At 33.3% G+C, this 26,381-nt stretch overlaps 6 protein-coding genes across 9 annotated transcripts in view; 2 read left to right on the top strand and 4 right to left on the bottom strand.

Annotated features, from left to right (window-relative positions):
* Positions 1-26,381, bottom strand: part of LOC147835938 (uncharacterized) — a 939,756-nt gene that overhangs the window by 821,797 nt on the left and 91,578 nt on the right. The gene's annotated exons all lie outside the window — the stretch shown is intronic.
* Positions 966-6,775, bottom strand: nitr12 (novel immune-type receptor 12). 2 transcript variants are annotated; one of them, XM_087259523.1, is made up of 6 exons: positions 6,579-6,775; positions 6,143-6,490; positions 5,374-5,742; positions 5,180-5,308; positions 4,859-4,905; positions 3,360-4,769 (listed from the first exon to the last, which is right to left on the bottom strand). In XM_087259523.1, the coding sequence occupies exons 1-6, from the start codon at positions 6,649-6,651 to the stop codon at positions 4,656-4,658; spliced, it is 1,080 nt and encodes a 359-aa protein (XP_087115649.1). In that variant the 5' UTR covers positions 6,652-6,775; the 3' UTR covers positions 3,360-4,655.
* The window catches only part of nitr9 (novel immune-type receptor 9), a 50,677-nt gene continuing 27,808 nt past the window's right edge, over positions 3,513-26,381 (top strand). For both annotated transcript variants that reach the window (NM_001425101.2, NM_001005576.3), the window contains 2 exon segments: positions 3,513-3,715; positions 6,753-6,854. The gene's annotated coding sequence lies outside the window, so the exon portion shown is untranslated.
* The window catches only part of nitr7a (novel immune-type receptor 7a), a 111,091-nt gene continuing 88,278 nt past the window's right edge, over positions 3,569-26,381 (top strand). Inside the window, 2 exon segments of the mRNA NM_001128565.2 lie at positions 3,569-3,715; positions 6,753-6,854. The gene's annotated coding sequence lies outside the window, so the exon portion shown is untranslated.
* On the bottom strand, positions 9,232-13,025 carry si:ch73-266m14.1. The gene is made up of 6 exons (XM_087260780.1): positions 12,971-13,025; positions 12,485-12,841; positions 12,251-12,313; positions 12,017-12,160; positions 11,899-11,930; positions 9,232-9,478 (listed from the first exon to the last, which is right to left on the bottom strand). The coding sequence occupies exons 1-6, from the start codon at positions 13,002-13,004 to the stop codon at positions 9,371-9,373; spliced, it is 738 nt and encodes a 245-aa protein (XP_087116906.1). The 5' UTR covers positions 13,005-13,025; the 3' UTR covers positions 9,232-9,370.
* nitr10a (novel immune-type receptor 10a) lies at positions 12,846-17,290 on the bottom strand. 2 transcript variants are annotated; one of them, XM_087260775.1, is made up of 6 exons: positions 16,431-17,290; positions 15,924-16,274; positions 15,751-15,840; positions 15,407-15,559; positions 15,244-15,278; positions 12,846-13,810 (listed from the first exon to the last, which is right to left on the bottom strand). In XM_087260775.1, the coding sequence occupies exons 1-6, from the start codon at positions 16,471-16,473 to the stop codon at positions 13,685-13,687; spliced, it is 798 nt and encodes a 265-aa protein (XP_087116901.1). In that variant the 5' UTR covers positions 16,474-17,290; the 3' UTR covers positions 12,846-13,684. The 2 variants fall into 2 exon arrangements, with proteins under 2 accessions (XP_087116901.1, XP_087116902.1); XM_087260776.1 differs by lacking the exon at positions 15,244-15,278 and having other exon boundaries at positions 12,859-13,845.

Below are 26,381 nucleotides of genomic sequence, written 5' to 3' on the forward strand. Positions count from 1 at the left end.
ACATCAGGGGAATTTTTAAATGTATATTAAAAAATCCTACATTAAATAAGAAAATGCTTTGAAAGAAGTGTGAACATTCTGAGAATTGGTCAAACGCTGTCTACAAATTCCTCAGTAATTGCTAAAAAATGTATGAAATAATTACAAATAGGCATGGGACGATAACCTTTTTCAAGGTATACCGCGGTTTGGAAAAGTCAAGGTTTTAAGACCGCCAAAATTGTCTGTAATGCTGTTCCTACAGTATGTTTAAGATTTTTTTTTATTTACAGTTTTTTTTAAAACAACAGCATCTTCAGCAGAAAAGATATACAATGATGCCATTTTAAATTGTAAAGAAATCTGTGTTTTTGAAACTAATGAAGACAGCAGAAGTCAATGATTCATTAACATGTTTTAGCCTGACATGTTTACTGCTCCAAAATATTTGAAAAGTTTTTCAAAATAAAATATTGAATATTTTTTACATAATTTTTAATAATTTTTACATAATTTTTTATCCACGTTTATCAAACCCTTATACTGTCCATAATTTCTTATACTGGCCCATAATTTAAAATAGTAAGTAACTATGGATTCAATCTAGGGCCATATACTGTTTACTTGAAAAATAAAAGAGTTTGCAAACAAAAAATAAAGTATTGATCAATAAAAAAAAAATAAATAAATAAAAAAATAATAATAAATGCAAATCTTCAAAAATTGCAAATCCATAATACATTTTTGATAAATAAAAATTTATTTTGCTAACAAAAATAAAGAGCTCTGCAAAGGAAAAATTAGGTTTTGAGAAATAAAATTGAATTTGAAAACAAAAAAAATCTGCAAATAAAAATCAAGCTGTGCAAAATAACAACTATTTGCAATAAAAAATAAAAAATAAACTAGCGATGCACAACATTTTTTATAGCATTGCCTTTACAAAAACCATCCAGTCAGTTGCAATCCTCATTTTGATTTGCTTTTTAGTCAACCGTGAGTTGCGATGCTGTTTTCACTTTGCACTTCACGTTTCTGCGTGTTTCACTTTGTGGCCCTGATTTGAAAAGGGGGCAGAGTCATCAGAACTTGGGCATTTACAGCAGACCCAGACCTGCCTCAATTTGTGATGTCATCACCAGGGGAGAAAATATCACTGAGGTGGTCTTACAGCCCAGTAGGTCTGGGCCTGCCTTAAACGTTTCCTTGACTCCACCCCTTTGTCAAATCAAGGCGACAAAGTGAAACTTTTTGATTAGAAAGTTTAAAAAAGGATTGTTTTTTTCCCATGTTAAAAAGAGGTTTTGTTCTGACCATCTGCTACTGTGATTTGCAAAATTTCTATTTTAGAAATGCTTTCTATTTTCGCAATGTTATGGCGGGACAACAGCATATGCTGCAATGACAATTATCACCTCAGGGACAGATTATGTGCTTAATCAGTGTTACATGTTACCCGTGTGAGTTTAAATACTAATTCACTTGACATTTATGAACATAGTATTGATAGCAGCAGCAGCAGATTGTTCACCTCAGAAAATAATTGAATTCAACTAATTCAAACAGACGGTTTGAAAATGAAAGTCCGAACTGTGACCCAGTGCAAACTAACAACATGAGTCACTAAGTAGCCTATTAACAATGTTAAAGAGGTTAAATATGTATTAATTAAATTAAAAGCTTTTGCCAGTGTAGTGCTTTTGAGTGTAGTGGCTAATATATAAATGTTGTTGTCATGTTACTGTACGTCACGTTTGGTGTAGACAGCCAAATTGCTTATCGTGTCGACTTATCTGGCTTTTTTGCTTCGTAAGACACCAATGTATCACTGTAATGTATGTTTTACTCACAAATTAGCAACTGACATGCATTTATTAATTCACCAAAGACCACAGCTAAAATCTTCCTTAATGTTCTACTGAAGAAAAAAGTCACGTCTTGGATGGCCAGTGGGTGAGTTCATTTACATTAAAATCACATAGAATTACTGGAGGTCTGGTATTTTTGCTTTACTTGCTTTCAGTGCATTCTGCTCTCTAACGCTAGATGTTAATGTAATAATACTAATTAATGTAATAATACTATCCATACACAGACTAAATACACTGATTTTTTATTTTTTTCATTTTGGTTAACTTAAAAACATGAGTCACATTAATATGATATAAAACAATCACTTTCAGTTGCAGAATATATTAATATCTGATGTAAAATCCTCAGGTGAGTATGGTATTAATATAACAGTAATGAAAAGTAAAACCATTTTTGTTCAAATTTCAGATGATTTAGATTTATTTTTTTTTATTCATTATGCTTATTATTTATCTGATTCTTAACTCTAGCCCAAACAACTGCATAAAACATCAAATAAAGAGGTGTTAAAAGCATGTCTTAAAATAGCGTTTGTGGTTATGATGCAGAACAAAGTGTGAAAGATCATGTCTGTGGATGGAAATCATATGTAACCATTATGTGTACGAAAGGGGGAAATGTACATATTCTTCTATTTGACACGAATAACTATATGTACAAAATAAAACCTCTGGACTACAGTGATGTTCATTATAATAATTCTTGTTCATTATTATTGTTATATAACAGCTTCCTAGTACAATCTTCAAAATAAAGTTCCAAATAATTTTGTTTCCCCAAAAAATGTCTTATTATAAATACTTTAGAGATCTAATGAATGCTTCTCTGCCACACAATTGTAAAATAAGTACATTTTAATTTTTAGTTTATTAGCATTTATGGTTCTATGACGAATCTATTAAAGGTTCTTTAAAATCAGCAGTTTCTTTAAATGAGCAGACAGTTTAAACTGGGGTCCAGGGAACCCCTAAGGGTAGTTGAGCGGGTTCCTTTTTAATATTATATACTTTAAAGTGATTTGTCATTGTATGATCATTTAGTCATCTTTGATCTCCAGAAATGCAACAGTCTTTTATTATATGACCAATGTTCAAAACGAATGATCGAAAGGAATGAAGAGATAAAAATCAAGCTTTGAGGTGGAGGTTTTGTGCATATTACATGCAGCTTGACCTATTGCACCACATTTTCCTCTCATGTGGTCTGAAGTGTCATTTATTGGGTTGGTATTTAGAGTATTGAAACCTTTATTGTAAATATATAAAGGTCATTATTTGTTATTCATAATCAGTCTATTATCTATACGTTTCAGCAAGTTGGAAGGTTAGCTAATATTTGTATATTTCAGTACTTGGCCTTCAATAATTACGGCATATTAAAACATTCTCAAATAATAAATGCAGTTTGCTGTGGATTATCGTTTGATAATACCCTTACCTGTCAGGACAAACTCTCTCAAAAACGTAAAACAGGAGGAGTAAGAATAAATATCAAACTGTTTTACTCACTTTCACGTGATCTCCTGTACTTTAGTGTAAATATTTACTTTAGCTTTTACATAATATCGTCGGACTCTTATAACCGACCAAACAGAATGGTTATTCAAAATCACTCAAAAACAACTGTTGGTGACTCATCAAAATACACAACCAATCATTGTTAGGATTAGAAATTCAGACCAATCAGCATTCAGCATCATGTAACGCTTCACCGAACCAGAAGCAAACAATCGGTAACGAAATCGTAATGTTTAAATTAGCTGGGAAAAATAACCCAACAAATTAACGAAGTTGCCCAAAACAATTTAGAAACGACAGGACAGTTTTGTCTTAAAGAAGAAACAGGATGGAGCTCATACACAAATGTGAGTAGATGTCAGTTGGACCGAATATGTGTCTCATAAGTTACACATTTTACAACATGTTACATAACATGATTAACGTTAGCTTTAGTCAGGCCCATCGCTATGTGTTTGTTTGTTTACTATTGTTGTGTTGCTGATCTGATAAATTGTCCATGATAGCTAAACATATCAAGATGATTTCATTAATATTAATTAATCAGTAACGTTATGTATCTTTCATTTAAAATAAGAATTTAACATGGCATAACATTTCGAGTCTCAACAGTAAGGTGTAACGTTAATTAAATAAACAAACAGCCCACTCTTGTGAAATTTTATTTCCAATTCAATTCATCTGTATTTTTTTATAACGCTTTTGCAATGTAGGTTGTGTTCACATAGAATATTATAGTACATTGAAACAGTGTCAGTCCATTTTTTTTTTTTTTTAAGTTTTCAGTTCAGTTCAGTGTGGTTTAAATTTCACGGCTGATTCAGTTGTTTCAGATAAGCTTAAATAAAAAGTTATTAGAGTATTTTTAACATGTTCAAGTCCGGTAATCAACTGAAAAACCCCATAAATGTAAATAAATGTTCAGATCAAAGCAATCATATTTAAGTTTTATTTTATTTTTTATCAAATGCCATCTTTGGTTGTTGTTTACTTGATATATTTTGTCTCTCTAAAGTATTACATTAACTGTATATTGCAATTTTTAAGTTTTGCTTACTTGTTCATTAGCCTAGTTGAATAAATACATCCATAACTTGTTTGATGAATCATTGACTGTTTGTTGCTTGTGGTGAATTTAAACTATGAGTCACTAGAAGTGAAGAAGACAAAAGTTTTGGTAAAACCATGCCATTATTTTATTAAAGCTCAAAACAACATTGAAATCAAATATATGTAGTCTCTACAGGAAAATATATATGTAGTTATCTCTTCTTATTTATTACTGTATTATTCTTTGATGCTGTAACCTCTGGCAGTGGAGTAGACCACATGTGTGCATGAGCCTTTTTCAGTCTCATGTCTGCTGCTTCCAGATAAATGTACAGCTGCGTAGCTTATATCCTTAGAAACACAATAAAGCCAACATTGATAATATAAAATCAAAGCACTCTACCCAAAACACAAAAAAAGCAATTCATATTAAAAATTACCTCATTAGCAGGAGTAGAAGAAAGTGTTGTTTGCAATGGTTGGCTTTCTATAAAAGAAATCACTGTGTTAGTTTCACTAATCAAACTTTTATTCATTTCTGTTATTTAAATACATTTTTAAAAATCTAATATGAGACATACATATTTTCCTGAGTACTTTAAAATGTATTTACTTCATATTCCAATGATTAAATTAACAGTATGTAAAGTAATCATGAACAGTTGTAGAACTTAGGTCAGATGCAAGATAAATCAGTGTTAATAATGCTCTCTTTATCAACATTATCACACATTATGGATGGTCATCATGAAATAGTTTACCTGAAAACTTCTGTTGTTGTTTTTGTGCTCTCTTACATAGAAGAATAACGATGATCACCAAGCACAATATATTTGTTGATGCCAAAACAGGAACCTTTACATCAGTCCAGGGGAATTTAGAACTTGCTTCTAAACAAATAAAAAGTGTAAATATTAAAACTGCAATCAAAATCTTTAAATCATAATTCTCTCACCTCTAATATTAATCCTGCTTCCATTGCCAAACAGTATCTCTCCACACGTGGCCACAGCGCAGTAGTAAACCCCAGCATCAGTTAAATTGAGGTTCTTTTTGGGCAGATTGTAGATACAGGACTGCACGTCTTTCTCAGATCTCTTCTCACATTGATCAGTCGTGTTTCCATCCTTGTAAATGAGTCCTGGATGTGCATCTCCAAATTCGTGTCTAAACCAGTAGATTGTATGATTTTCTTCACATCTCTCAGTGAGAACTGAACAATGCAGATTCACAGAGTCTCCTGGATTAAACTCAGGCTCATGTTCAGTACCCAAGTTCGGTCCAGACAAAAACTGCTTAATGTGATGTTGTTTTGTACTTGCATCTGAAATTAAAGAACTTTAGGGATTAGATGCATTCGTCCATACATAAGGTCTTTCACACAATCTTTTAATATTCTTAACTACACTCAAAAAATGATGTTTTCTGTTTGTTCTGTTTGTTCTGTTTGTTACTTATTTAAAATGAGCTGAAACAACACAATTATTGAGTGTTTTTGCGACAACTTAATTCTTTGTTCAATCCACTTAAATTTGTAAAAACTAATGTCAACTTAATTCCTTCATGTTGCTCCAACACAAATCAATTTCAACCAGCATTTTTTACAGTGTAACGATCTATCAATACTTTATGAGAGTCACTGTAGCTGACTTACATTTAGCCTCTTATGTAACCATTTTTCATTAGCACTGGCAGTGTGACTGTATTTTGTTAGATTTACTTACCTTTATAGTTTAAAAAGAGTCCATTACTAAAAGTAATAAGATCGTAGTCACGAGCACCGCAGTAATAGATTCCAGCATCCGATGGCTTTGCTTCTTTTATAATTAAAACAAAAGTATTTTTTTCCTTTTGAACTGACATTCTGTGGTTATTCTTGAATTCTCCATAAAACACTGGTGTTGAGGATTCAGCGTAAAGACTGACAATGCACGTTGGAGCTTCTCCAAGGGTTTGCTTAAACCAAGAGAAATAGTTTTCAAGATTTACAGAAATTAAACACTCTAAAGTCACAGTTTGACCAGCAGTAAAGCTTTCCAGGACTTTCTTTTGAACTACAGCACCTGAAAAGCCTGAGAAGATAAAAGACAATTAAACTTAGTATAACATATTCCTATGTGTAAGATTAAACAATGCATCTCTCTTCCAGAGAAAACACACCTGTCCTGAAGAGTAGAAAATATACGAGGAGAAATGCTATCATAGTTAAGGTTCTCTGTGCATTCGGCCACATCTTAGGGAGTGTTCTTGTAAGATGTGTGGGTTTAGGGGAGTCAGGTTTCGTCTTTTTGATTTAGACGATGTCTGATTGGCTGTTGTGATTTTTCCATTCAGGCCTTCTGACCCGAGATGTACAAAGTGTGCTGTGGTTTAGTTCTTCTGCTCGTGATTGGAGCTTCTGTGAGTCTGTGTCTGGTGTACCGTAATGATCAACAGGTAATATTTTATTATTGTTAAGTCTCATGTTTAGCTATTTAAAAAAAATGAGTTTACTGTGTAGCAAAGAAATCAACCCAATTGATAACCAGTTATTGCTTTAATTTGATCACACTCACAAAATTATGTATTGTGTACAGTATATATACTATACATATACAGGGAATATTTGAATGTTGTCACACTTAGTAAGTACAGCTTTAAAAACTACATAAAATAGTATTACAGTAAATTCAGCCTTCTAGAAATGTTGAACACACATTGCATAATTTTAGTGCATGATCTTTTTTTTAATTCCCAGATCATGTCCACAAATATGACCACTAACAATATTATATGTCATGTAAAACATCAGCTAATGAACTGGTGCCCCCTAAGTGTTGTCATTGGTAAAACACATTTTCAAAACACATCCCTTTGGTCTCAATCTATTTCTCAGTCACAAAACATTCCCTCAATGTCACTCAATTGTATGTACTTCTTTTTTTATTGAAAAATGTTTTTCAGTTCACATTAACTAAGCAGTACTCAGTGTTAGTGATGTGATTTTGTTTTTCTAAAAATAACACTGAATGCTAAAGGGTATTTATATATTCAAAATTATAAATTATGTTTTAGTAAGAATTTTGCTCTGATTAATATGGAATGAACTAGTGCACAATGCGATTCCGAACATCTAGCTAAATAATGTGTTAGCATGCAAAAAAAAAGATCACCATTTATTTAAAATTAATTGTATATGCTTTTACTATATACTATAATACACTATTATTAAAATATCTATCTATCATCATTTTATATTTATACATGTATGTGTACAATTGATAAGTTATATCTATATATTTTTCTAAAGTGTTGCTTGTTTGGACAAATTCTAAACATAGCCTGCTGTCAAACTGCCATTTGAGTTTCACTGAAATAAGATTGTGCATGGAAAGTTTTACCCACAGAGACCCAAGCTTGCTTTACACTGCTTGTTTATTCAATGTTACTTTCAGAAACAAAGGCTGACCGCAACCTGAGTGCTCTGAATCAAATGTGATGTCTTGTATGTATTTAGTGGCATAAGCCTGCTTTCGAAACCATTAGCTGCCGTGTGAAAGCAGCTAAAGTGTGGTATGTAAGCAGCTGCAGACTTTAACACTGCATTAACATTAACACTTCAACACAAAATACTATGAATAAAACATTACACTATATATTTATGGTTATCAAAAATTTGGTGCAAAATATGCATTGATTTGCATTTTGGACCATGAGTAAAAGTCTTTGATTTTGTTAAAGATCTAGCCTTTTAAAATTGCATTTGTAGTGGTATTTTTAATGCAACTGCATTACAAAACAATAACTATTAATTCATAGTATTTAATACTATTTTAGCTAATAGATAATGTTTATTTTATTAAACTTGTTTTCAGATATAATTTTTTTGCATTGAATATTTTACTGCAATAAACATGATTTTTGAAAATGATTAAAAAAGAAGTTATCTGCTTTTGCAACTTACTCTTCATATAAATTGTATTTAATGCTGTGGTCTCATTTTTTACTCTTATGTCAGATAATATAAAAATACTGTGGTCTTGATTTTTATCTCTGGTGTCTTGAAATGTCTTCTCTTTTAACTTGAAGTGCGGCTCAGCATGGGAGGTAATTAAGGCATGCTTTTTTGAAAATGTCACCTATTGTCATAGATCTCACAACAGCAAAATCTACAGGGGAATTATTTTTACATTTTTTTTTCAGAGCAACATTTTAAAGTGTGCTTTCATAATAGCTCGACAGTCAAAATCTCACCTTTGTTAAATGCAAGTTATTGTCATCACTGACTTATCACCTCAGTTGAAAACAAGGGGTATTTTGTGTGTGGTTATGGAAAGTGATGTGTTTGTGTGGTTTAGCTTTGAGAACTGAGCTTGGGTCAGTTTGGTGTGTGGAAAACTGTCAATTTGATGATGCGCTAACAGATTCATACACTGACATTCAGACATTTAACAAAACCTTGCCTATGCCATTTATTATTTATATATTTTTAACAGTTTCACACAGAATCAGAATTATTCTTTTTAAAGTAACATTTTACTGCTTTGTAATTGACTTATCAAAATGTTTATGATATACTATTGCAGCTTACGTGGTACTGAAGCGTTATGAAATGACGTAATAATTTGCATAACTATTTTTGATATGTATATTTACGGCTTTGTAATTTGGTCCGCTGAAGTTTCCCTCTGCACGTCTCGCTTTACTCTGAAGAGCTTCTTCCTGTCAGGGTCTATACAGGAAATTACATCACTCACAACCCCTGCCTTTCAGATAAGGGCACGTTATATGTTCATAATACAGCAGATCAAAATAAAGGTCAAAATACTGTTAATGGCTTTCTGCAAAATTGATGTTCTTTTATCGTGCACAATAGAAAACACTGCAGAGCTTACATGCATATATTTTACATGTGGAGCAATATAAATATTAGAGCCTTGACAAAACATTAGTTTACAGTAATTGATCGTGTATCATCTTGTAGCAGAATATATAACTTCTGTATCTTCATTATCTCCGGCTGCTCTTCTGGTTTTCTGTTTCGAGAATCGTAGAGCTGCATACACTGATGAATGAGCGTCCTGAAACACATTTAATGACAGTGGTGTTACTTTTATTACTATGAAAAATAAAACTTTTAATCAATAATCAAAACATATACAAAATAAACAGTGAAGAAACAAGGTTTATTATCTGCATCTGACTAAATTCTCGGAATTTACTATTTAACTTTTTGATTTATTTTTTTAACCTATTTTACTTTATTAAATTAACCATACAATTAAGCATTTTTACTAATTATTAAATATATTTATTAATATATTATTTAAATATTTATTTATATATTCCAGGGCTCAACAATAAGGACTGCCCGCCGGCTCGGGGCCAGCAGGCGAGAAACTCAGGACAGTATACAGAATGGTTACTAGCTCAATCAGGGCTAGTGCCGCCTTGTCACTAAAGTTTAATTAGGCTGCGACTGTTTGTCAATTGCGTGCTTTCATGCCCAAACGTTTGTTTCGGAACCTGTCTCATTTGCAGAGAAAGCACGGTACATGTGGCATATGTGAATTCCGCAATCGTACTTGAGTCCAACGAACCAGGCTATATCACAGTGTATTAGTGTTGTGTAATGGCCCTATATACGACTATATGAAGAGGGAATGATGAATAGGGCAGGATGTCATTTCTACCGGCAAATGCCCCTTTCATGTCTAATATGAAAGTGGAAGCATGCTAAAATATTACAGAGTGCTGTTTATTTATTAGGAAAATTAACCGAAATTACCATCTGATAATTTTTCCATATTTTAATCTTATATTTTGCATTAGACCTACTGCTTTGTTAATTTGTTTTGTTTATTTCGACACCTCCAAAGAAAGATCAATATGCTTCATGATCTGACTGCAGTCCCGGTGTTGTGACAAGAAATGCAACCCTGCACAGATTTTCTTTAGCGTAGACTTTCTTTAGCATTCTTAGTCTACATTTTAAAAAAAACAACAACCTGAAAGGCCATAATTGATTAACACGTAGTCTAATATGATTATTATGTTCATGGATCAAGCAAAAACAAAAAGTAAAATGTGTTTTAGATATTGGTTTACAAATAAATGAAAAATAAAAATATTGACTGTAGTACAGACTGATGTAATGAGCCGGTTTCTAAAATTAGGCATTTGGATGAGTTTTAAACAAACAAAAAACATAAGATTGTTGTAGTTTTTAACTAAACCACACATTAAACAATTCACTTTAATTAATCTAATCAGCATTGTATTTAAAAAAATAAAATAAAAAAATTAATTGTCAGTTGTATTTAAAGAAAAGTTATGCTCTATAACTGAATGGCTAACTTCTTTTTTTGGTGGGGCCAGAGGAAATTTTGGCAGGGCAAGTAAAAATCTAAATCACTGGCCCGATCTAGCCAGTAGAAAAAAAATCCCTAAAGCACTGAACCCTGTATTCGTTAACATATTTCATTTATTAAGGGTTCCAAACCTTTATGAGTATTAGGGCTTTGCAATATAGTTTCAGCATCGATATTGCAATGTGATTATTCACAATAGTCACATTGCAAGTATACGCAATACGTTGAGTCTGGATTATAATTGATCATTTTGCAAGTGTATTTGAGTCCTGTGACTGTGTGAGGTTTTAAAAAGCATTCAGTCATAAGAAAATTTACTTTTTGTAACTATAACAATTCATTTTGTTGAATTGTTTATAAAACGAAGACTATGCAGTATTATTTTACATTTTTCTTTATTTGATTTATCTATGCTTTTAGATTGTATATTATATTTTAAAATGTTTCAGGTGAAGTGTGCTGCTTGTTTGTTTTGTTGTATGTTTCTTCTGACGTGATGTACTGTTTGATTTGTGTACTTCTTAGGGACCCCCACAAAAAAAAGAAGATGTTTCAACTCAAGGGCTATCCCATTTAATAAATTAAAATTAAAATATTTTACGCACTCCCGTACAGAATCTTCACAATTAATCTAAAATGATAGAATCTTTACAAATTTATTTAAGTCATCTAGTAAAATTGTATTCAATGTGTATTGCATAAAAAAAATCATAATGTGTGGAAAACCTAAAGAAGATACTGTATTTTGAAGAATGCTAGAAATGCAAACAATTGATGTCCATCATAGGAAAACCAAATGCCACCAGTCAATGGTTAATGATTTTAAACATTTTCAAAACATTTTTTGTGTTCTAAGATTTTAAGCTCGACTGAAACTTAAAATGTTTCACTTAAAATGGTTAAATGCTAAAATGGTTAAATTTTAAACTGAAAACAACAGGCTGTATTTATTTGATGCAAAGAACAATAAAGAATTGATAAACGCTGTTATTTGAGATTACTTTATGGTTTTGCAATTACTTGATCAGATTATCAAAAAAATCACTTTTGCATACTTTTTGGGATTTTAAAGTCTACGTAGATTTGTAGTTTTAAATAATTTTATCTTGATTGGTCTTCCTAAAGTTTACCTCATGATGTTGTGTTGCATGCTGATTTTCATCTGTCGACAAAGAGAACGACACATTTATCTCTTAGGGTTTTCTGAATTTTAAAGATTTTTATTAATCAAAATGAATGTGCTGTTACCTTTTTTGTGTATTTTTCTGATTTTAATAATAAAAAGGGTGAGAGTAACGATGAGAAGAATAACAATAATACCACCAAAAATAAAGGTCAGCGTATAGAAAGTATTTCCAGAACAGTCTTTTGTAGAGATCGGACCCTTAAGATCTGTTAAAAATAAAGTCACATTTCAGATTAATTTAATGCTGTATATGAAATTATGAATATTATGAGTGATAAAAATGGTCAGATTGTAACCTGTATTTGTGTTTGTAACTGTATTCGTGACTCTTTCATTTTCCAGAGATGCATCGCTTTTCACTACGCAGTAAAGCAAGAATTAAAATATGAGTCATTTAGCAAATCAAAACAACTTCTCTAGCATCACTAAAACACAGCTCTAAAAAAGGATGAAAACTATTACTGTGAGCAGCTACAGTATACTGTGTAAAATAAAATTTTCAAACATTATTTCTGATAAAGAAAATTTACCTTTAATGTCTAGAAGTGCTCCATCACCAAACTCAATTTCCCAAGAGTCCCAACCACAGAAGTACAAAGCAGAATCAGAGATTTCCACATTTAAAATACTTAGTGATGTGTTTTCTGTGTTTAGAGACATCACAAAGCGGTCTGATTGAAAATCATTTAAATATTTTAAATGTAGTTCCTTAAACTGGTAGCTTATCATCTTGTATACAATGTTAAGAGGTACAGCACCGTGTGTCTGCTTGAACCAGTGTATGTTCTTTCCAGTGTTTGAGGTGTGTTTACACCAAATAGTAACATTTTCTCCTGGTTGAGCTGATATATTGACTATCTGAGAGGATTTGACAAGTGAAAGCAAACCTATAATCCAGAGAAGTTTTTATTTAAAATCCTAATAACATACAAAAAATTTTTAACAAAAGCTGTTTTTAAAGAATAAAATTCTGCATGATTACATGATTAAGGTATTTTTAGTGCAGTAACACTTACCCATCAACAGCGCTGAAAATAATAAACACACCATTGCTGTACTGTATATCAGTCTAAATCCAACAAGAAGATTAAGATGAGGAAACCAATCTGCTTTATTTATATCAGGGGGCGTGGCTTATGCTATGCAAACCTATGATAAACCTGCCAGTCAGCTGGCCTGTGCACAGCTGGCATTAACAGTTCAAAACTTTACACAATATAAAAGCAGATGTATTGATTATTGACATTCATTTGATGATTTGTTTCCTGCCTTTGGTCCCCAGGATCAAAATAGTGTCTGGAACTCTTTCAGTTTTTATTTTAGTTTATTTGAATAGCAAAAAGCAAAATCTCTCACTCGTAGGTGCATCTTTGAGCATGACTTAAATTGTCATTTGGCAAATAAACAACTACAATATCAAATTAAGCATAACAATTATATTTGGATAATGTAGTGATTATATAATTAAAATAATTAAGAATCCAAACTGAGATCAACTTTAAAGATTTTAAGCTCGACTGAAACTCGCAGTTTTGTGAACTATAGAGGATAAATTAATTTCCAGAGCCAAAACTTATTATAATGCCACAAAAAAAGACAGAATGCAGAGGAAATCTGCTTATAAAAACTTTCAGTCAATGCAATAATTACATTTCTTGAAAAGTAAAACAGTGATATTATTCAGATATTAAAACTGGCATGCATGGTTAAACAACAAAAAATATTTTTAATTATAAATTGCAAGTAGCATCAGTATAGACAGAAACTGTGCACACAGAGTCCTCAGCATGTCTTCTGGAAGATTTAAGTCTCTTGTTTGCAAAATGCACAGCTGCATATTCTACTGAATCATTTTCCTGCAAAGTACAAATATTTATGTTAAAATACCACACTGTAGAAAAACTAAACATAAAAATTTCCATGTTTTGTTATTTACAGATGTTTAACATTCATATAATTATATATTCATAAGTTATAAATTGCATTATGGGACCTTGATTTCCGCTGTCGACATTTGATGTTGGGTAGTGAACTCTGCAGTTGTGACTTTTATTGTGAATTTTATTGCCATTTTAACAGTTTAAAATAATATATTGTATACAAAATAATATAGAGGAAAAAGTCTGTAAAACTGAAAACACTGAAAATTTAATTTAAGTTAGGTTAATTAAAAAAAAAATTTGCATTATAATTTACATCACTAATCCAGACAATGCATCTTGCCATAACTATATTACAAATGTCAATAAAAGTCAATAACACTTCACTTTTTCAAACCTTTCAGCATCAAAAATTGTTGAAGGAAAATTAGGTTCACACAATGCAATTCAAAAGCACACTGCAAAGTTTTTTCTTATACTGAAGTTTTTGTCTTGTTTTATAGTCAAAATATCTAAGAATTCTTAAATCAAGTAAAAAAATAATGTTTTGTTTTCAGAAATAAGTCAAAATTAAATTTTTCCTTAAAATTATCTGCTAATGGGTTAAGCAAAATAAAAAGATTTAAGATCTAAAAATTTTGCAACACAAAGCATCAAATGCAACTGCTGACCTCCTTTATAGCCAATTAAATTTGAAATTATCTTCAGTCCAAATACAATAATATTTAACACTACAAAATAATTATACTCTAAAAAAAGAAACTATGAAATTAAATTTTAATTAATTAAAATAGTTTTTCCTAAACTTATGCTTTTACTTACCGCAAGTTTTGCTGAAATTACGGAAAAAAAACTTAAAGGCATAGTTCACCTAAAAATTATAATTTACTCACCCTTTACTTGTTTTAAACCTTTCTGAGTTTTTTTCTACTGTTGAACTTGAAAGAAGATATTTTGAGGGAAGCTGGAAACATTTGACCATTGACTTCCATAGTGTGTATTTTTCCTATTATGAATGTCAAAGATTAAAGGTTTTCAGCTTTATTCGAAATACATATTTTTTGTGTTAAACTGAAGAAACAAACTCATAAAGGTCTGGAATCACTTGAGAGTGAGTAAATAGTGATTGAATTTAGTTTTTTGGATAAACTATGCCTTAAATAAGTATCAAAACTCATACTAAAATATTCCCAACAAATAAACATTTTTTTACTGACTATTAATTTACTTTTATAAATAAATTATTAATTTATTAATACTGCTTTATAAAAAAAAAAGTATAAATTGGGAGGAAAACAACTTCAGTGTCTCACTAGGTGAAAATAGAACAAAGACAGATCTCATTTCTATTTTGCTAAATTTTGAAAAGGTTTAATCTAGTCTTTAGAATAATTTAAGTTAGCGTTTACCTTGTCATCATGTTGCTTTGTTTGGCATTCAGCAACTGCAACAAAATGGAGAAAATGACAATCAGTTGCTTTTTAAGATAATAAGGAAGTGAAAATGTGTTCTTATAAGCCAGTTTATGTTCATTTACAATTTTTTTAACCACATGTATAAAAATAAAATCACCTTTTTTATGATTCTGCTTTTTTTGTACCCTCATAATCCCCCATATGAGAGGAAGAATACATGTGAAAATGATTATGCCACCAAACAGAAAAGTCAGCTTGAAAAAGATGTCTCTAGAACATTCTTCAGTAGACACCGGTGATTTATCATGATCTGTAAAAAGTATAAATTAATTATATTATAATTACAAATTATGAATTTAAAAATACTTTTTTAGAATTTATAAATACTAAAAGTCCTAAATGTGCAGTGTGTGTAATCGTTTCCCCCCCATAATTTGATTATACGAACACTCCATTATTATACCTGCAGTTTCAACTCGAAATAAAAAATAACAGATATACCCTTTTTTGAGATTCCAGTGTCATTTTTCTCTGATCTGGAAACAGCTGTGGTAGTTTTAATTGTAGCTGAACTGTGTTTTTCAGCATGTGCTACAAATTGTAAAGTGAGAAAAAGAGCAATAAATATTATAAGGAAAAAAAAATACTGTATGGGAGAGATTTAAAATGATTACCTTTGACATCAAGTCTTGTCCCATTGCCAAATTGTATGTAATAGCCCGTAAATCCACAAAAGTAGAAGCCAGAGTCAGATGTTGTCACATTTATGATTGTTAGTAGGGTGCTTTTGCTGAATTGATTCAAGACCAGACGATCCTTTGTAAACTCATTAAAATAGGTTGGTTCTACCTTCTGCAGACTTTCAGTAAACAACATGTGTACAATAGTAACGGGCACAGCGCTGTGTATTTGTTTAAACCAGTATAAGTTTCCAGTAACACGTATATTATGTGAACACCACATACTGACAGTTTCTCCCTGCTGAGCCTGTATATTTGCTGTTGAAACCATAATTTTGAGAAAACCTGAAAGTCAATAAACAAGAAAAGTTAATTATGGCACATACTTACACACAGAAATTACATTAAAATGTTTCTTTCAAAATTTAATAACTCTCTAGAGACTTTATTATGTCCTCTTTTTATTGAATAACATTGTAGATTATAGTTGATAATAATTACCCATGCCAAAGAGCAATAAAGCTGCAGCTGAAATATGTAACATTTCTTCACAGTCAAAGCAGAGAAGAGGAAATTAAGTAGGCGATATCAATGAGTTTATATATGAGGAGGAGGAGTGGCTTTTTACAGGAAAACTATGATAGACCAACCAGAGAAAAGGCCAATGATTGCCAAAAGTGAAATATAAAAAAACTAAATATGAACAGTGTCCATGAAGATCTTGATTTAGATGCTTATTTGCCTTGGATAAGACTGTACTTTTCAAGTGAAATAAAAGTTTGCTTGTATTTGTATGTGCAATTTTTTTTTGTATTCTATATTACACATTTGGGTGGCATGGTGGCTCAGTGGTTAGCACTGTCGCTTCACAGCAAGAAAGTTGGTGGTTTGAGTCCCGGCTGGGTCAGTAAGCATTTCTGTGTGGAGTTTGTATGTTCTCCCGGTGCTCGTGTGGGTTTCCTCCGTATGCTTCGGTTTTGCTGCGCTATATGTGAAAAACCTCCTTTATATGTGAATTGGGTAAACAAAATTGGCTGTCATGTATGAGTGTGTGTATAAATGCTAGAGTGTATGAGTATTTCTAGAGCTGGGCAATATGGCAAAAAATTATCCCGATAATTTTTTTTCATATCAGTCAATATCGATAATTATCACGATAAATGTAAAAATCTTTTTATCTATCAATTTTATAGAATTTTCAGCCTTTGTGCGGCTGATGTAACACATTTAATGAAACTTTTTAGCTGTCTGACAATATAAATAAAATAATAAACAAAAGAACAATCCTAATTCAGCATTTGCTGTTCAAGTTTTCAACAACCAAAGACATTACCTACAAGTTATTGGATATTATTGTTCAACGTCAGAACAAAATAATAAAACAAGTTTGGAACAAGTAAAAGGTGAGTTTTCAGTTTTGGATGAACTGTACCTTTAATGGTGAGTATGGTGAATTTAGGGTGAAATATACTTTTATATATTGTATTTAGGGATGCTAACGATTAGTTAATAATCTATTGATTGTCGATAACGCTTTAATTGATAGACCTTATCGATGACTGATTAAGCTTGGGCATTTAAAGGTTTAGTTATGCTTTGCGCTGTGAGACGCGTCTATGGATTACATCATCAGTGTGTGCAGTTTATTTTGTTTTATTATGGAGTCATCCTCTTGACATTGCATATAGCAGAACGCATAAAACCCTGTTATGCGCAGATCTCCGTTATATCTGCGGGTGTTTTAACCAAATTTGTCTGACAGACTGGCACGAATAGGCCTATGCGGACTCTCATTTCATGAATTGCGCATCACAGCGAGACATGCCGGGAGCGTCCTCATTCATACAGCGAGCTCCTGAGCTGGCATCCTTCAGAGCAATTTTATTCTTCCGAGGTAATCTAAGAAAACTATAAGTGCATCGAATAGCCTGTAAAGACTGTCCAGCTCATGCTGCTCAGACATCGCTTTGTTAATTAATTAAACTGAAACCGTGAATACAGTTTGATGGATTGTTTTGGCGCCAAAGCATTTAACATATAGCGGGCTTGTTTTAAAATGCTTCACCTCAGATGTTATTTGTTCTTCTTGTTTATGCTGTAGATATCTGACCAATAAAATATACATTAAAATTAAGTTACACATTTTACAAAACGAAATCCGTTGCAAAAAGATATATTTTCAAAGAAATATATATAGATTTATTTAGTCCGTGCCCGTCTTAAACAACTGCGGGTGAATAATGCTTTGCTCCATAGAAAATCAGGATTTAATTAATGATCCACTGCTGTTGTAAACGTCTGTCATATATTTGCTGCATTTTTAATGTTTCATTATTTTAAAGATTATGTCTTGAGCATCTGATTTTTCCTCAGTGATTATGTCCTTTAAATATATTAAGGCAGGTTGTTTTACCGTCGATGAGGGACAATAGTATTACAGATTTCAAAACAAATGTCTTAATATTAAAAAGGAAACAAGCTTGACAACAGAAGATCCTACCAATGTCGGAACAAATGCCCCTAGATAATGCAGCTTAGTTTACAGCAAGCATCAAGTGTTCATTGAGATTGTTTTGTCTGTCATATCTTCTGTCATTTCAGGGTTTTTTTTTTTTTTTTTTTTTTTTTTTGTGTAAGGCACGGTTTTCAAAAATTATGACATGAGACTCTGCTGGGTAGTTGCACTGGTTTACCAACACTTGTAAGGGTCTGTAATTTCTTAGCATCTTCATAAAGGTGGCGTTGTTTTAAACATCGAAACTGGATTGTGGTGTTGCCTGCTTTTAATGGCACGAGTCGTCTGCAGTTTGCAGAGCACATTGCTCTGTTTTATGTCAGATAGCAAAAAACTATGTAGTTCAAGACTACTGAAGTCTAGTGACGGTTCTGGTCAAGAATGTTCGTGACTCTGACCTTTTTTGGTCAGACTCTGACCCTGGCTGTAAACTTGCACACTGTGTGCGGCATCCAGAAGGGCAAGCTGCAAAATGCCTGCGCATCGTTACGCATAGTGGGTAAATCTATATTATCATAATTATCGATATAGAATTATCACCCAGCCCCAGGTGTTTCCCAGTACTGGGTTGCAGCTGAAAAGGCATCCGCTGTGTAAAACTCATGCCGGAATAGTTTGCGGTTCATTCCCCTGAATAATAAGGGACTAAACCGAAGGAAAATGAATGAATTAATAAATTACACACTTTTTTGGTATCAAAAGAATATTGTCTTACAAATGTGGTTTACACGACTCTTTAAAGGTTTGGAAACACATGATATGCAGTGTTTGTGTTAAACACCTGATAATGATAACATTGCAAATCAATTTCCTAATGAAGTCACTAATTTTTTTTTTTTTAAATGTGTTGACGTTTTAAAGGAGCCAATTCTGTTCACCAAGGCTTCATTTATTTGATTAACAATTCTGAAATATTATAACAATTTTAAATAGCTGTTTCTTTATTGAATGTAGTTTCAAATTTAAATGATTGCTGATTCAAAGCTGAATTTTCTTTATTATTACTTCAGTTTTTGTGTGTCACATGATCCTTCAGAAATCAATATAATTTGATGATTTGCTGATTTATTTTGATCAGTTATTATTGATACAAAATCACTAATAATGATTCTTACACTCAGTGCTGAAAACATATTTTCTTGCCTCATATTGTCATCGTAACGTTTGAGGACCGTGGACCTCAAAATCATTCGTCTAGCCAATTATCAAAAAAACATTGTATCGGTCAAAATTATGGATTTTGTTCAGTGCCAAAAAACATTAGAATATTAAGAAAAGGTAATGTTCCATGAAGCTATATTTGTAGTACTGTACCTAAACCACTCATCAACTGAGTAGGAAAAACACAAGTAGTCAAGTGAGATGCCAAGCCAAACTTTTTAGCAGTTTTCATGGGCGTCCATCAAGGCTCACCACTGTTTCCACTTCTGTTCATCCTAGTAATGGACTCCATCTCAAGGGACCTGCAGCGCAATGCACCCTGGGCAGTGCTTTATGCTAATGACATCATGCTCACTGCGACAACCTGGCAAGACCTGCAGCAACAAGTCCGGAAGTGGAGTGATCACCTCACCATCTTAAAATAAGTTGTGTATTGGAAACAGCTTTTACTCCCGAATTGATTTAGATCAAAAATTAAAACTTGGAAAAGGTTGAGACCTTCTAGTACCTTGCCTACAATTTGCAGGAAGATAGCGTGATCAATGTGAACAAGAGTGAATATGGCTTGGATGCAATAGCAAGAAGTCACTGGTATGCTGTGTAAAAAATACCAAGCTGTCTCAAATCAAGCATCTACAAAACATTTATTCTGCCAGTTAGATTTTATGTAACAAAGTTTTGGGACGCAACAAAAACCTCTGAAATCCAGCTCAATCAATGAAAAGAGAATGCTTTGCTGGATGTTTGACTCATCACCATATAACAAATGATTCCATAAGATAGCAACTTAGTGTAGCATCAATCACAGGGAAAATGACAGGACACCAACTTCACTTGTATGATTACATCCTCTAAGCAGCACCTAAAAGTATTGTCAACCATCAGGACGACCAAAACAAAGATGGTGAGACACTATTTACCCTAATATAAAGGCACATAATATTCATCCTTTTATGGCAAATAAGCATGCAAGGTTGTGCTCAATTATCCAAATAACAGACCCTCTTGCAGCGAGAAAATGCTGAACAAACCATACATCAATGGAAAGCTTACCTATTCATCTTTTATATGATGCAGTTATTTAAGACAGGGTCACAAATAAGCTTTTTCTACATTTTTACATTTCGCAAGAGGAGTGAAAACGGGTGCATAAAGGCTATGTTGTCATTGTAGTACCTTAAAGTAGGGCAGGTGAGGAAAGGGTGTCCAGTTACTCATTATAATCACATTCATGTTTGAGAATGATGACGCATATTAAATAGTACTAATCTAGGGACTGTTGGGGTCATCTTCATATAACAAATTCATTGTGTTCATGTCTTCACATTATGAGCTCATTGCAGTCGAAAAGGAATGAGCATGATCAGCAACAGAAACTGATGTAGGCTGTGGTGATGAAAGTTCTAGGTTTTTAGTTCTAATCAATAAAATTTCTACTGAAAATAGTCACTTCAGTTAGGTCGAAATCTTTTAGTTGAAATTACGTAATTGTAAAGAACTGCCTGTCCTCACGCATGCGTGGGCCTTACTTGTTCAGACTTGTCCAGTGCACTATAATAGAGCTTTCCTCACATTATTCCTTCAAAGTCCGTCCTTTCATTCTGTGTTATTGCTGTGTGTTATTAACTCAGTAAGTAACCATATTCCTTATCATTGTAGATACAGTACTGTATGTTGGATAGTGTCATTGTATATTTTGGTTTTAATCGCCTCAGGAAAAATATAGCGTATAAACTTAATAGCTGCAATGCACATGCGCTAAACAACTCCTAGGGTTGTTTATAATCTAATATGATTATTTGTTTTTGTCAACACGTTGCTTGCCATGTGTTGTTGATGTAAGATTGTATTCAGTTTGATTGGCATATTTATATTGATTATAATGAGTGCATGTGATGGCTATCACCATGCACACACACACACTTTCACAGCAGCCTAAACAGCAGCAGGGGAGACGTGTGCCAGTCAAAGGCTAATATATCAGTTATCAGCCTCTAAAACTTAAAGGGCACCTATGGTGAAAAATCTACTTTTCAAGCTGTTTCGACAGACTTGTGTGTAAGTATAGTGTATGGACCGTCATATTGCGGTGATATAAACACACACAGTCCTTTTTTTTCAATTTAACAACATAAAAACAGTGGACCAATTGGAACGGTTTTTAGAGTGACCACAACTTGACGTAGGAGTGCGGTCCCCCCGCCCACAAATATTGCTTGACAGGCACGTCACCTTATCCTTAGTTTGTTGTTTCATGTCTGCCATTTTCAGCTTGTGAGTCAAAGCGATATCACTAAAGGAACACCCTTGCTCTGTTTTTAGATGTAAGGCTCATTGGGCTTAACACAAGATCAATTTTCTTCACATTATCGCTTTTATCGGAATTATTGTTTGTACATTTTGGTAGGTTTGCATTTTCATTGCGTCTACCTTAAACTTCAGCCAGTCGCATCACAGAAGCTCCCTGTGATCTTAACTAGGTGCAGCTGGAAAAGTGCAAGCGCGTTGCCTTGTGTGCGTGTCTCTCCATTGGAAATAAAATAACAAACTTACCTGCAGGTTGCACACCAGAAGCGCCTCTTTGTGTGGCGTAAAGCCATGCATTTCAGAATTCTGGGCGTGGGTTTCTGTCGGGGGGACTTTGGGCTCTGTTGAGTTTGCCCTGGTGGAGGCCTGTGTTTGGAGTTCTGGAATGCATGTTGCTGCGTAGCGCAACGATTCGGGATGCTTCATGTTTCTGCTGCGCCACTGAGACTGTCTGGTGTGCCGTGTCGCGGCTTCGAGCGGCGCATCTAGTGCCTCAGTCAAAGTTAATTCAGTGTGCATGGTTATTAGTCTCGGTGTACAAGCTCGGCACTTGAAACTAGCACACAGTTGGCTGTAAAACTATACAAAGACACAAATGGTATTGTACTCTCTGCTTGGTCTGTGTCTGAGTCGTACATGTACGGCTGAATGCTTATCCTCTCATACAGCTTAGCTTCTCTCTGTCTTCCTGTCTGTTGCAAACACAGAGCGTGGGAGCTCTTGGCTCCGCCCCCTTGTTATGTTGGGCGGGAACCCGAAACAAATTTTCATGTAAAGCAACACGCCCCTAAAACAGCGAACTTTGTACATGCCCCCAGCTAGACAGTTTTTAAGACATTATAATAAAAACATCTGAACTGTGTGTTGAACTGAATCTAAACTGGCACACTCAGAAGAACCATATTAACATTAAATCATAAAAAAGAGGTGAACTATGTGCCCTTTAAAATTTATTGGTTATCTACAGTTGAAGTCAGAATTATTAGCCCCCTTTTTATTTATTTACTTATTATTATTTATTTTTTTTAATTCCCAAATTATGTTTTCTGGAGAGTCTTATTTGTTTTATTTCGGCTGCAATAAAAGCAGATTTTAAGTTTTTAAACACCATTTTAAGGTCAAAATTATTAGCCCCTTTAAGCCATTTTTTTCGATAGTCTACAGAACAACCCAACATTATACAATCACTTGCCTAATTACCCTAACCTGCTAAGTTAACCTAATTAACCTAGTTAAGCCTTTAAATGTCACTTTAAGCTGTATAAAAGTATCTTGAAAAATATCTAGTAAAATATTATTTACTATCATCATGACAAAGATAAAATAAATCAGTTATTAGACATGAGTTATTAAAACTAATATGTTTAGAAATGTGTTGAAGAAATCTTCTCTTCGTTAAACAGAAATTGGGGGGAAAAAATAAACAGGGGCTAATAATTCTGACTTCAACTGTATATTGACCAAGAAATCCATATCGGTGCATTGCTATTATTTAGCTGTTGTTATCTGGGCATAACATACTTTGGAATGTGGCAACTCCAGACCATGTTTTATATGTAATGCACTATTATGTGTACAGTGCATTACACATTTTTCATTTTTGGAGGGCTGGTTGGTAATTTAAGGGTCAAATTCTAATTAACTGTTTTCAGCTTGATGCTTGTATGGAAAATTTTACTTACAGAGACCTATATGCATGCGTAGTGGTGGTTGTTTATTTTATGTTACTTTTAGAAACAAAGGCTGACCGCAACCTGAACACTGTGAAATGAATATATTGTTTTTGTGCTGTCTTTCTGTAGGGCTATGTCTGTTTGTGAAACCATTAGTCAAGGTGTGAAAAGATCTAGCGTGTGGTTTGCATTCTGTTGCATGCCTTAATGGTGCATTGAAATACAACATACAGTGCTAAATATGAGGCGTAGTATTCTATTTCTATCTAAATAATGCTGCTTATATAGAAAAAAGGAAAAGGTTGGTAATAAACATTTTATTATGCATTGAAAGAATCAACAAAGTGTTTTTTGTGCCGTTTTAAAATTTATAATGTTCCTTTTAGACTAATTCAGGCAAATATAGGTGCAAAACATCAATGCTATATATACTGCATATAATATCTTTAAACAAACAGCAAGTTATGAAAATGCAAGTGCAGCACAAAACAAAAAAATTGCAGTGAAAGCCAACAGAAATCACATTGAAGAAAAATTTATTTTAGATTATACTGCATGAAAAAACAAGCAGATAAAAACATTTAAGCATGTACTATATAAAAGTACCTATAGTGAATATAATACCACATTTTCAGGTAATTTCACTTATTTATTTGTATTTAATTGCCATCAACATGCGGTCTTGCTCAAAAGACACAATGTAATACAAGCAACTTCTATTATCTTTTGACTCCAAATTATTTTCACAACTGTCATTTAATTTGTGACCAGAGAATCTGTTTGTAATGCTGCATGCATTCTTAACTGTATTTTTTTACTTAATTATTTTTATTTTATTTAATTTAAACATGTTTTTTAATTGAGTTTCACTTTCAGATTCTCAGGTATTATTTTTAAGGTATTATCATCAGTGACTTATCACCTCACTTAAAAGCAAAGGGGTATTTTGTGTGTGGTTATGGAAATTGTTGTGTCAAGTGTGTGGCAGTTGGTGTTCAGATGTGAGAGCTAAGGTGGGGTCAGTTTGGTGGGTGGAAAAAAGTAACTTATGTGCTGACAGCTTCACACATACATTGAACAATGTTTTTGTGTATTTTTTAAAACGATTGTCTGACAACATTGTAAGGCTTGAAGCTTACGCTGCTATTCTGAATCAATAATCAAAAACTGAAAGCAGTTAAAGGATGGTGTGTTTAAATCAATTATTTATCTCACTCCATTGTAATTAATCTGACACCCTTAAAGTTGTTATCATCATTGATAAGTTACATGTTTAAATATACAGACAGTAGAATAAAACATGCTAACATAGAGAAACTTAGCTACGTATATAGGGTGTCAGCGGGGTCTTAAGTATTAAAAGATGATAAATCACTTATGAGAAAATTGAGGCCCTTAAAAGGTATTAAAGTGTCTTAATCGCGTTTTTACAAGGTCTTAAGTTTTGTTCAAGCGTTGTCCACAGTGTTTGACTATATACTAGGGATGTAACGGTATTGTAAATACCGTCATACCGCAACATTAATTTTTTTCGATATTACCGAAGTCGCATGACTCGGTAAAACTATAGGTCTTCTGAGAAAATTTGCTCAGGCGAATGAAGCGAACGGGAGGTAACGAAAACTACAATTGCCATCAGCCCATGCTTGACCATCATCCCTTGCGGTCTGTTGTTGCTACAGATCCAGTAATGCGGAAATGGAGTGTGCTGCTAGAAGCGGGGATGAAAAGAGCTGGAAAACTCTAAAGCAGGTCGCACACCAGAAGCGCCGCTCGGCGCCGCGACACGGCGCGTACATGACAATTTAAAGTATCGCACACCAGACGCGCACATTCGAATGATATTTAACATGAAACTAATCAGATGGCGCTCTGTGGCGCGGCTGAAAAATGAACTGCGTCCTGAGCCGTCGCCGGGCGCCGCCGACAGCCGCCGGTGTGTGTATCCTGATAGAAACCTATGATTAGAATTCTAAAATACATGGCGCTGCGCGGCGCGCCGCCGAGCGTCGCTTCTGGTGTGCGACCTGCTTTACACGCACAGTTCAGTCCTGCATTATCTCCGTGTAAGTTCAGACTTCGCAAGTTTGATCAAGGCTGCAGTCTCTTCTTCTCAGTTTGATATGGAAAAGCAGATTATACCGAGGACACGGGTAAATCTTCAAAGGGAACCATGTACTTTATAACTTCATTCACATCACCCTGGCTTCGTTGTTTCACTTTCTCAACAATAAAATGTAAACATGATTTAAGGAACTGCCTATTTTCATTTTAATATTAGCAACTTAGACAGCAGAAATGTTGAGGCGTCGTGCTGCATATATGAGCGTCATCTTCACTGTGTGGATATTTATAACAAAACGGAGCCGATAACAACTGCCTCCTTTCAATTTCAGTGAAAATACGAAACACACCCTCTCTTTTGCTGAGTATCAGTTTTAAGAATCGATAATGGCCATTTTAAAAGTATAACATACAATAAGTTTATACATTATAGGAAATAAAGGCAAGCGATCAGTCAATATACAGAATGTACGTGGTTACATTAATCATTAACTTATCTTTGCGCTCAGCCAAAACACGTTACCTGAGAACAAGTAATTGATTCCAATGACCAAAGTCAGGGAATATGTCGTTAGATAAAGACAACAAGATAAATGAAATATCCCGTTTAATAAATATAGTGAGATTAGATCCAGCGGGAGATGCTTGATGAGAAGTCCGACTAGCAGAGCTCTCATCTGGGTAGATGGGCTGAGTGTGATTAAATGTTGAATGTGATGAGTTTTCAACAAT

This window comes from Danio rerio, chromosome 7 (genome assembly GCF_052040795.2).
Source record: "Danio rerio strain M-AB ecotype USA chromosome 7, GRCz13ab, whole genome shotgun sequence".
In the NCBI taxonomy this organism is placed as follows: Eukaryota; Metazoa; Chordata; class Actinopteri; order Cypriniformes; family Danionidae; genus Danio; species Danio rerio.